General features: G+C 31.8%; 1 protein-coding gene and 1 pseudogene across 1 annotated transcript; both read left to right on the plus strand.

Moving 5' to 3' along the window:
- The first annotated feature begins 3,951 nt into the window (after positions 1 to 3,951).
- On the plus strand, positions 3,952 to 7,408 carry LOC110720483 (uncharacterized protein At1g28695-like). Its single transcript, XM_021899519.1, has 3 exons — positions 3,952 to 5,007; positions 5,101 to 5,493; positions 6,746 to 7,408. Exons 1-3 carry the CDS (start codon positions 4,810 to 4,812, stop codon positions 7,277 to 7,279), a joined length of 1,125 nt encoding a protein of 374 aa, XP_021755211.1. The 5' UTR covers positions 3,952 to 4,809; the 3' UTR covers positions 7,280 to 7,408.
- A 572-nt stretch (positions 7,409 to 7,980) lies between these two features.
- LOC110720289 lies at positions 7,981 to 11,566 on the plus strand (annotated as a pseudogene).
- The last annotated feature ends 939 nt before the right edge of the window (positions 11,567 to 12,505 follow it).

A 12,505-nucleotide genomic window follows, 5' to 3' on the forward strand; every position in this document is an offset into this window, starting at 1 on the left:
AAAAGAAATGATACTTGTAAATGGTTTAATCATCAATTGCAAAAGAGGATCTATATAAATCGCAATAGATCTCTAAGAGAAAGATAAATAAAAGAAATGATACTTGTAAATGGTTTAATCATCAATTGCAAAGAGGATCTAGATCAATTATTCTTATTGAAATTAAAAAGGATGGTATTGTTGATGTTCATGGAAGATAGTGTTGTTTGACATTAAATTAGTTGATTAAGGACCTGTTCACATTTGCTGAATTGAACTGGGCAAAACTCAACTAATTGGAGCTGAACTGAACTGGACTGAATAGAGCTGAAATGAATATTTTATGAGAGAAGGAAATTAGGAGCTAAACTGAACTGATTAAAAGTGAACTGATTAGAGTTGAAGTGAACTGAAATTAAGTTGAAGTGAACATGCCCTAACTCTATATTTTACAACAAATATATTTTCACTCTTTTTAAAAATCAATGATAATATGAAGTAAGAAGGGAAGTGTAGTTGTAGTTTTTTTTAAAATTATTTCCTCTATATTTGCTCATTTAAATAAGCCTCATTATTCAAGAGGAGATGTGATTGTTTTTTTTTTTTTTTTTTTTTTTTTTTTTTTTTTTATTGAGAAGAGACGTAATTGTATTTTTATCTCTCTTTTTATGCTAATTTTCAAATTCTTATTTTCTTGTCAATTTCTCTGATCTATTTTCATCTAATTTTTGTAGATATAAGCTTGTTTAGTCAATTATTGAGAAAATCAACTCCTCAATCCAAAGTTAGAGTTAATGTGGTTAGTTGAAGTGTTGAAGTACAATTAAGTTAAATCAATGATATTTTCTCTATGTTTGGTTTGGAATTTATGTATTTAGGATTGTTTTTGAGGTGGGAAGGGGTGTTAATTGTCTATTAATTATTGGTTTTATTTAAGTGGTTGCTTAGCTTTTTCCTCATAAATTGATGTTAAGGGGGGTGAATAAGAGAAGAGCAATTGTTCGGAATCATTGACAGAGTGAATACATCTATACTTATATACTAAAAAACATTCATAAAACAGAATATGTTCCACATGTCACCTTTTTTAACTCAAGATCAACAAGTCTTAACTTAAGAGTCTTATCATTTTAGCCATTTATTAATTGTGTTTTTTATCCAACAAAATTGTAGTTGACTTTGATAAGTTAATTTGCGTATTATTATACTTTTTGTTTCCATTATGTAATAATTGAGTTTGACATCTAAAAAATGTTTATAACAAGATTTAAACTTGAAATCAACAAGTTTTATTATCAAAACAATCGAATTTGATTAGTAAATTAAACAAGTACAAACTAACAACGCGGGACATCGTTTGGGACACACAATATTAGTTGGGATATTAAATTTTGGCTATCATGTTTTTGGTGGGTTGTACATACCTTCGAGGAAGAGATATAAAGGTCATGAATTATATGGGGGTTTTAACATATTTGAGACATCTATATTTGATTGGTGGAAAAAGAATTTTGCAGATCCACAATTCCATATGAAATAGTGGGAGCTTCTAGAAAGATTGAGTGCTAAAATGGAGGAAAAGAAGAGCACGAGGACTTTGAGGTGAACATCATGAAAAAAATCAATTGGAATAAAAGAGAGGATGCTGATTTGATGATAAGAAAAATGGCCAAAAAAAAAAAAAAGAAAAACAAAAGTGTTGGTCGCATACTCACATGCAAATAATGCAAGAACAAAGTCACAAACTTCTGGAATTTGTTAAACGGTAATTGCTTACAACAAAAGAAATGTCCTATTTAGGGTCTGTTCTCTTACGTTGAAATTCAATTCAGTTCAGTTCAGCTCCTAATTTCCTTCTCTTATGAAATATTCATTTCAATTCAGTTCAATTCAGTTCAGCTCAGCTCAGTTCAGTTCAGTTCAGCTCAATTCAGTTCAGTTCAGTTCAATTCTGTTTAGTTGAGTTGAGTTCAGTTCAGCTCAGTTCAGTTCAACTTAGCTCAATTCAGTTCAGTTCAATTTAGTTCAGCTGAGTTCAGTCAATGAGAACATGCCTTTAGTTTACCATAACTTGTTTAGGGATGTTTCTTCAAAGTTTAGGGATGTTTCTTAAAAAAAAAAAAAAAAAAATTAACATAGTCTCATATTCATTTTCACTAAACACATGTTTATAAAAAAAATAATAATAAAAAAAAAAGACTCAAGAGGTTGCTCTCTAGTCTCTAAAACCTACATTGCATTAAATTTGGTTATATTCATTAAGTGTATACTTTATGCCAAGCTAGGGTTTTCAAAGCTTCTCTAGCAATTGATTATTCCTATCCAAATTTTCAATAGTTTTACTAGTCATTCATACACAGATAAGGTAGCTACTAGCTCATTCAAACGTCAAACACTTAACAAACGACTAATAATACAATTGACTAGTTATACAAACTAATACAATTAGCGACTCAACGAGTAATAGTTATTCGCTAATTCCTTATCCTTTTCTTATTTTATGTGATTGATTTCATATGAGACTATTATATTGAAACGAAGGGAGTAAAAAAAAAATATTCCCTCCGTCCTTTTATTAGATTCCTATTTCTAGCATTTATTCCTTACATAATAGAGAATTAGAGATAAGTGAAAATCTAATTAAAGGACGGATGGAATACAAAGAAGTAACAACTTATTATTATCTGCTTATTTCAAGATAGCATTACAAATTGCAATGATTATTGCCTTCTATATATAAGATTTTATTTTTATTTTTTGAAACAACTATATATACTACCTCCGTTACATGTGCAACGATTTGACATAAAACATAGAGAAAAAATGTCTAATCGTTACACATAATCTGTAACGGAGGTAGTAAGATCTTAAGGTTGTCATGATCCACACATATAATTGATTTTACTTTTCAAGTAAGTTTTGTGAGTTATTACTTTTAAAAGGTCATTTCAAACTTTGGTGTGCCATTAATAATTTACGGCACTCTCAAATAGTAATAAAAACATTTTATGCATAGAAAAATAAAAATAGCATTATTTGCCGACCCTATTGTAAGTCAAAAGTATGGACCTAAATTTGGTTCCTAGTACTCCTAATTGGTAAACTTTTAATTTTTTGACACTAGTTAATCTCAAGATTAGTCTAATATCGCTCTGGTCAAGTGTAAATTTGCCAAGTGGCCAAATTATTTTATTATTTTTATGTTTAAGCTTAATTAATACGGAGTATTACCAACCTTTCATGACCATTTAAAAAATGTAGCAGTACAAGAGAAATGTCGTACGGATACAATATATTTCTCCAAGTCCAAGAGTACTAAGAAATTTAATATTGTTGATTTGTTCTTGGGAAAATTGCAAATAGCTCTAGCATAGAATTTCAAAAAGATCTCCTGTGAAAAATATTTTTACTACCTCCATTTTATAATTTTTTTGCATATTTAGGATATAATTAATAATGAGATATAAAATATGGACAAATACAAGTTTATCTGCCATATAAACCAATTTTTGTTAATATGGTGGCATTTCAGTAAATATATTGAAAAAGTGTGGCCATTTATTCCGTACTTTTGGTGAGCCGTTCAATTACTGTTTGCAACTTGCATTTATTGTTTCGTGAGGAAATTACACATGTACCATTTAACTAGTACATGAAAAGACGCATGTACTCACCCAGTTTTACTTGAAAAGACGATTATACATCCAGATAAACAAATTTGTTTATTCGGGGAATTAACTGGGTACAACTCATAAAATATCCCAAAGTTGCAAAAAAAAAAAACATGAAAGAAAGATAATAAATTCAATTATTTGATAGGATCTCACATAAGGTAGCTTGAAGAGGGAAATAAGAATTAATATCTCCATATCATTTAAAAAATAAAAAAATAAAAAATAAAAAAGAAAGAATGTGAATTATTATGAGGCTCATATCCCAAATTATGATTGGTTCATATCAAAAAAATCAATGTTCTATGTTCATGCCTTTTTTCAGTTCTTTGTGATTTCTTTCCATAATTGATTGCTATACAAACAACACCTTTTTGCCTTTATAATGACTTGTTTGATACGAGTATTGTATTGGCTTGTGATTATTGTGAGTATTCAGTTTTAAAAAAACAAATTTCTAGGAACCACGCAAACAAAAAGCTCAACTTCTTTGTCAATCGTTCTCTAATTTAACAGAAATAATCATATGATAATCTGTAGTACTCATATTAGAAGCTGTGAGAATCTCAAAAATAAACAAAAAAATAATAATATCAAAGCAATACAAAACCTTCTTTTTGGCCATGACTTTATGTATGATTTTCTTGACGCCATAAACATTGTTCATGTGTTTTAATTCTCCAAAATTAAAACACAATCATATTAATTTGTTATATACCACTTTAAGAATCTCAAAACCGAATATAAAAAACAACATCAATAAACGCCAATTTAAACCTCAAATCCGGTCATGGTTATATATGATTTTATAGACGCCTAAAACCTTATTCATGTTTCCATCCTCATTTAATCCCCGAAAAAAAAAAAAACTTAAATTACAATTACGTGTAATACATAACGCAGTCGTTCACCTAGTGTCCCCACCCAAAAACAAAAACCCAAATCCATATCAATCTCCTTAGTCCATATTAACCCATTTTTTCCCCTAAATAATATAAAAACAAGAGAGATTATTAATTCGATGATGATTCAATACCTTTTATGATCTCCAATAAACGACTCATGTTTCCTGCATGACTTCTCCACCCGAACATCACTCCGTCCTTCTCTCTCCTCAGCTCCCTTCAATTCTTCTTTTATTCCTTAAACTCTAACTTCAATGGAAAAACCCTCTAATTATTTCTCAATAACCATGGATTCCAACAAAAACCCTTTTTTTTATTCTATTAAAAACATTTCCATTATTCTTCTTCTCATTCTTGGAGTTTTTTCCCTTTCTTTTCTCTCTTCATTCTCCTCTAAATCCCTCCTCTCCTCCAAATTCCTCCAATGCCCTTCTCTCCCCCGTCCGAACGAGGTAATTGATATTATTTTCCGTCGTGTCAAATTCATGTTCATGTTAATTAATAATTATTGACCATGTATTGTTTTTTTTTTTTTTAAAAAAAAGACGGCAGCATTACAGCCTTTTCAGAGAGACGAGCTAGACGAGGCGCTAGAGAAGGCATCGATGAAGGATAATAAAACAGTAATAATAGCAGTTGTAAATAAGGCGTATGTGGAGGGTGAAGTTGTGCCAAATATGCTTGATTTGTTCTTAGAAGGGTTTTGGGCAGGGGAGAATACAAGAGAGCTTGTGAACCATCTGATGATTGTGGCTGTTGATCAGACGGCTTACGATCGATGTCGGTTTCGTGGGCTCCATTGTTATAGACTAGTAACGGACGGTGTAGATATCATGGGGGAGAAAGTTTTCATGTCTAAAGATTTCATCAACATGATGTGGAGTCGAACTCTGTTTCTCACTGATATCCTTAAAAAAGGGTACAACTTTATTTTTACGGTACGTTGTGCGTTCTTTAATATTTTGACTGTGGACATTATTTACGTGGTTATATGGAACTTTCGATTTCTATTTATAAAATTTAGGAATTGGGATGTTATTTTGTTATTGATTTTGACAAGAAGCTTTTAATTTTTATGAATTTAAGAAGGATAATTAAGTGGTTTTCCGTGATTTTTGAATAGATTAAACTGTCAACGAAAACGTAACACAAGTTAAAAGGGGAGGCTGAACTAGATGTTTTAATCACTTTTGTCAATTTAAAATTGCAAAATTTTCAAATGTGAATTGCTTACCATGAAAATGTTGGTGCATAATAGTCTTTCTGAACTTACCTATGTATAACGGAGTACTTTACATAGTTACGGAATATAATTTGAAAAGATTAAATGTCAATGAAAACGAAACACAAGTTCAACAAAGGGAGGCTAAACTAGTAAACTGGTTGTTTGTAAATTGATACATCCTTTGTCAATTAAAATGGTAAATTTTTCAAATGTAATTACTTACCATAAAAATATTGGTCCATAAACTTACCTAAATCTGTATATCAGAACTTTAAGTAGTTATAAATTAAAACTTTTTTAATTACCATTAAACTTAACTTTTTTGATCTTATTCAATTGAAACTTATCTAAACTTACATCATGTTCTATTACGTGGATATAAAACATGTCAGGTTGTACCTTTCGGGTTGGTGTAAGTTTAAACGGGTTCAGAAACTCACAATATCACGAGTTATAACTATAAGTCTTATAACTTACACCATAATAAATCGGTCATATAAATAAAGAAGTCAAAACATTGAAACCATAAAGGTGTATGTAACGTAGGAACTAAGGACTTAAGGTTAAAGTATTTTTTTTAATTAATCACATTTTGGGACTGACAACAGAAATAGGTTAGGTACATGTAAATAGAATATTTAATTATGGTTACTTGTGAGATCCAAAGTGATTACCATAGTATTCAAGAAGCATTAAATGTTTAGTCTTAAACAAAAATCAAAGCTGTTACTCTAATTGGTGATTCTTTTAGCGTAATAAAAGTTGACGGTATTAGCAATTCCGTATAATTAGGCATTAATGTCTATGAAAAGATTGAAAACTATGTACATGTGGAAAAATGGCACTCAACAGAAAGTTTCAATAATTCCTAATTTGGCTTGAAGTATGTATCATCTCCATCTTATTTTTGGAATTAACCATCATATATTCATATATTGTTATGTATTTACAATTATATGTAACAGGATACAGACGTGGTATGGCTAAGGAACCCCTTTACAGTCCTAACCACAAATAAGACTCGACATTTTGACATACAATTTAGCACGGACAATTTCAATGGTAACTCGTCCTTTGGTTCCAACCCAATCAACACCGGATTTTATTTTGTAAAATCCAACAACAAAACCATCTCTTTGTTTGAAAAATGGTACGGGTTAAAGGACAACTCAACCGGTTTTAAGGAGCAGGACGTCTTACAAAAAATGATATGGCAAGGCAAACTTAAAAAAATGGGTATCAGGGCGCGATTCCTTGATACCCGTTATTTTAGTGGTTTTTGTCAAGATAGTCGGGATGTCCGTTCCGTTGTAACGGTCCATTCAAATTGTTGCCGGTATATTAGTGCGAAAGTGGCTGACTTGAGGAGGGTCCTTCATGATTGGGGTCAATTCAAAGTTGCTCCGGCGAATGTAACAAGGTCTCTTCGATGGTCCCCACATGTGGAATGCGTAAAGTCATGGCGTAGGAATAATGTTGAGAATGGTACTATGACTTGATTTGGAAGAATTTTAATTTCGGTTTACAATTCAAATTCATAAAATGCTTAATAGTTTATGATTGCTGTTTTTTGTATACTTTGTTTACCCTTCAAATAGTGTATACAAAAATAAGATAAAAGTTAGTGTCCAATGATCTATATATTATATTACTTTGTACAAGTATGTTAGAGTAATTGTAATCAATTCGGTTGATAACTTTTGATTAAAATGTAATGAATATTAACACATGGAATGCCTTGGATAGCCTCTTCTTATGAATATAAAGTCGCAGTTCAAGGCTTTAATGGGTTACATTAGGCTTTGATGGGAAATATCCTTGACCATAACGGAGTCGCATGCATGGGCGATGGGAGTGAGTAACCCCTAGCTAGATGGCTCCTTGTGGAAGGTTTTAGGAGGTTCGTTTTTAGTTTTAGACCCTTCTACAATGAATTATTTGGAGCATTTTGAAAAGAGGGGCAAAAAGCTTGCAAATTTTTTGGTGAAAACTCGCTAGAACATATACAAGATTCTAGACCAAAACTCAAGAAGCATGATCTATAAATAGGAAAGGCACATTTATACCTGGCATCTTTTTTTTTTGACAACGGCAAATTTATACCTGGCATCATAGTTCAGATTATTAATGTTAATTTTTTCAATAAAAAATAAAACAAACCTTTCAATTTATTATTATTTTTTTTTCTCAAAAATGAAATGAAATTTTTTTCCTAGTTTATCGTTCACCTTTGTGAACAAAACCAACAAACATAAAGTTATTGGCAGAAAACAAAATCTCAAGAAAAAAAATATGGGGGCACCATTGCCAATGTCAAAAGAAACATTAGAAGAAAGGGTGAAATTCATGAAGGAATCTCTTTCAAAAAGCCAAACAATCACAGATAACATGGTTTCTATTTTGGGTTCTTTCGATCATCGCTTATCTTCCCTCGAAACTGCTATGCGCCCTACTCAGATTCGAACCCATTCCATTCGAAGGGCACATGAAAATATTGACAAGACTTTGAATGCTACCGAATTAGTCGTCGCTCAATTTGATCTCGCTCGCAAGGTTCTTTTCTTTATTCTTTGATTATCTGACACAAGTACTTTGAGGTGAAATGAACGTAAATTGATAATGAGTACGTCAAACAATACAATCTGTTTAATATCTACAATATAGCATTTCATAGTTATTATTTCTAAAATTTAATCTATCATCAATTGTTGTGGTCATGCATTAACTGTTTCGGCTATTATTCAAATAGTCATCACAACAATGTTAAAACGCACCCTTTATGTCAAGGACTTTTGGTTAATTTGGTCATCTGACAAGGTATCAAGAGCCAAATGTGAGTTGCGTGATATAATATACAAACCCGTCGTAAGGCTATAATATTTGTGATATGCTATTAGTAGAGGGAGCCTTTATTTTTTCAATATGCTTTCTATGGAAATTATTGATATGTATAATAATAAAGGGTGTAACAAAGAGGTTTGCTTAATTTTTCGATCTTGAAAATGCAGGCTGAGGCAAAAATTTTAAGAGGACCTCATGAAGATTTAGAAAGTTACCTTGAAGCAATTGATCAGTTAAAAACAGTCATTTTTTTTAGTAGCAACAAAAGTTTCAAGAGTAATGATGATGCTCTAAATCGCGTTAACAACTTACTTTCTAAGGCCATTTCTAAACTAGAAGACGAGTTCAAGCAAATTCTAATGTCCAACAGGTTTGTCATCATAAAAAAAAATCAACTTTGATGCAAAAATTTGGTGTTAGTGAGTGATTAATGGTTATGTATCCTTGTTTCAGCAAGCCTGTTGAACCAGACTGTCTTTTCGACTGCCTTCCAAACACATTACGGCCTAACTCAACATCAGCTTCTGGTGAGCAGACTAATAAAAGCACGGAAAATGCAGGTTATAAGTCTCTAGATCTTATTCCACCTCGAGTTTTGCCTTTGCTCCATGAGTTGGCCAATCAAATGATTCAAGCAGGCTACCAACAACAAATTCTCAGCATTTATCGGTATGCACATTGTTTTTCCATGTGTTGTTTCATTTAGTTGAGATATCGATATTGATGTTAGAGGAGTTGTAATATGTTTTCTACCTAGCGAAACAGAAGAAAAAAAAATCAGAAAGATGTATGTATGATCTTCTTTCAAAGATGATAAATTATGTCCTAATTTGTTTTCTTTTTGCCTTTACAATATGTTAGTTACATGGAAAATTTGATAGATTAACTGCTAATAATTTAGTATATGATAGTATTAAGATATGTGGTCATTAGTACTTATTAATAATGTCTTTAATCCTTTATGAATATCTAGGGAAACGCGTTCATCTGTAATGGAAATAACATTTAGAAAACTCGGGGTGGAGAGACTTACCAAAGAAGATGTGCAAAAGATGCAGTGGGAGGCTTTGGAGGCAAAGATTGGGAATTGGATACATTTTATGCGAATAGCTGTAAGAAATCAATCTTGTATCTGATGTCTTTACACAATCCTAATGTTTTGTGATGGGATTTATTATTGGCATTATGAATCAATAATGCAGGTTAAACTGCTCTTTTCTGGTGAGAAGAAAGTTTGTGATGAGATATTTAAAGCTATTGAATCAATCAGAATATTATGTTTTGCTGAAGTGACTTCAGGATGTGTGTCCTCGCTCCTTAGTTTTGGGGATGCAATTGCTAGAAGTAAAAGGTCACCCGAAAAATTATTTGTATTGTTGGACATGTATGAGATAATGAGAGAACTTCAGCCTGAGGTAACAAGAATCAATTAATCTTTGATTTTATTGTGTTTATTTTTCTTATAAATTCAGTTGATTTCCTCTGTTTTTTCCATTTGAAATATCTGTTAGGATTTGACAGTAAGTACATTTTTTGGTTCTGTTGTTGTATGTATAGATAGAAACTATTTTTGAGGGTAAGCCTTGTATGGAAATGAGGGAATCCGCGACAAGCTTGACAAAACGTCTAGCACAAACAACCCATGAGACATTTGGTGATTTTGAAGATGCTGTCGAGAAGGATGCCACAAAAACAACTGTTATGGACGGAACAGTGCATCCTTTGACTAGCTATGTGATTAACTATGTCAAGTTTTTGTTCGAGTAAGCCAAGTGTAATTTTAATGATGTCTTGTAATTTCTCCAATGAATCGGTTATATATTCATATTGTGATCAATTCCTGTCTCACAGTTATCGGTCCACTCTGAAGCAACTTTTTCAGGAAGTCAGTGGTGATAATACAGGAGCGCAGTTAGCTGCAATCACAACTCGAATAATGCAAGCACTCCAGACTAACCTGGATGGCAAATCCAAGCAGTATAAAGATACTGCTTTGTCTCAACTATTTCTTATGAACAACATTCATTACATTGTTCGATCAGTTAGGAGGTTTGTTACACATTTTTATCTTTATTGTTTAACTTTTTCTTGTCATTACTCGTACTCATTCTGCTTTCCTTTTGCTGCAGGTCTGAAGCAAAAGACCTACTAGGAGATGATTGGGTTCAACGACATCGTAGGATTGTCCAACAACATGCTAATCAATACAAGAGGATTTCCTGGTCTAAAGTATTGCTCTACTTACATACTATTGTGCTTGTTATGATAAACAACAAAGTGCAATAGCCTTATTTTTGTTGTTTTCGTAGATCCTTCAATTTCTATCAGTCCAACCAGCAGGCTCGACTAGTGGGGTGGTAGTACGCCTGATGCAACACCAACACTTTCAAGGTCAATGGTAAAGGAGAGATTCAAGAACTTCAACATTCAATTCGAGGAGCTTCATCAAAGACAATCTCAATGGACAGTTCCTGACAGTGAGTTGCGCGAGTCTCTGAGGTTGGCTATAGCAGAGGTCTTATTGCCTGCTTATAGAAATTTTTTCAAATGCTATGGGTAAGTGATCATAACAAACCCTTTCAATCCTATATAAGATTCATATATTAACATATATATACTTGTATAAACTGAGTTAACTGATGAATAATATGGGAATTTATGTGGTTGTAGGCCTATGATAGAAAGTGGAAAAAACCCTCAAAAGTATATCAGATTCAGTGCAGAAGATCTTGATCGTATGCTAAACGAGTTTTTCGAGGGCAAGAACTGGGGTGAACAAAAGCGATAGGTGCTTATTACAACTGAAATGACTAGCTTGTGAGACTTATTTCATGCACATATTTCTTGATTTAACATGATTATTGAACTTTCTCATACAATTCTGGGAAACTATATATTGTCATGTGTAATTGAGACATATGAAGGTTGACACATTTGGAAAAAAGGGTGATTGATGTCTTAATATTGTGCTCATTTTTAATTTTGATTTTTGTTTATCCAAGAAAGCCGATAAATGATCAATAACATTCAAGAATATATAATAGTTAATTAATATAGACATCAAATTACACTAAGAAAAATCATATCATATATTGAAATAGAATGTTAAGGTAGGATTGATGTAACAATTAATGGTTCTTAACAAATAATTGTTACATGGATCCGTAACATTCAATTTCAATACGTAACATTAATTGTAACATCAATCCTTAACATTCAATTCTTATTGTAACAATTAACAATTAACGTAACAATTCTCCCTTATTCCCCTCACCTCAATCTTCGTATGAATTTTCATATTTTCTCTTTCTCTAACTTATTACATTGTACTTTCAATGGTGAAAAACATTTTCCTTTTTAAAAGAAGGGAAGTCGCCTTTTTTCCTTCCACCATTCCCTTTTCTACTTTCCTCTCAATTATCCTCACATTTTGACTCTTATTTTCAATGTTTCTAGAATTTTTTTTAATGAACTAAACAAAGAAAGACTAATTTGCAATTGTGGTTGAATATACGTTCTCAATGGAAAAAAAAAAAATTCATTGTATTTTTTTTTGAAACATTTATTGTATTTATTTATTCAAACCAAATAAAAACCTTATTTCTATCGACCTTGTGATCCCCAAATATCCCACGTTCCTCCGGTACAACCTATTGTAAAATAAAAATTGCCTTTGAGGGAGGGGACTGGAACCTAACCATCTAGAACTGATCTCCGAATTTAGATTAGCTCAAAGGGTGAATCGGATGGAACAAAAAAAAAAATGAGATCATAAGGAGTAAAGGACATAGTGAGATCTTATATTCTCATAGAGTCAAAGGATTCCACAAACACAAAAAGAAAAAAAAAAAAAATTTAAAAGGCAAAGACTTGGTAAGAGTATT

The sequence above is a fragment of the Chenopodium quinoa genome, unplaced genomic scaffold (assembly GCF_001683475.1).
Source record: "Chenopodium quinoa cultivar QQ74 unplaced genomic scaffold, ASM168347v1, whole genome shotgun sequence".
NCBI classification, from domain to species: Eukaryota; Viridiplantae; Streptophyta; class Magnoliopsida; order Caryophyllales; family Amaranthaceae; genus Chenopodium; species Chenopodium quinoa.

What these genes read in the sequence shown, in the direction of transcription:
- LOC110720483 (XM_021899519.1), top strand. Translation starts at nt 4,810, where the DNA reads ATGGAAAAACCCTCTAATTATTTCTCAATAACCATGGATTCCAACAAA. An exon ending in CTCTCCCCCGTCCGAACGAG is followed by an intron (nt 5,008 to 5,100) that starts GTAATTGATATT and finishes TTTAAAAAAAAG; the next exon opens with ACGGCAGCATTACAGCCTTT. An exon ending in GGTACAACTTTATTTTTACG is followed by an intron (nt 5,494 to 6,745) that starts GTACGTTGTGCG and finishes TATATGTAACAG; the next exon opens with GATACAGACGTGGTATGGCT.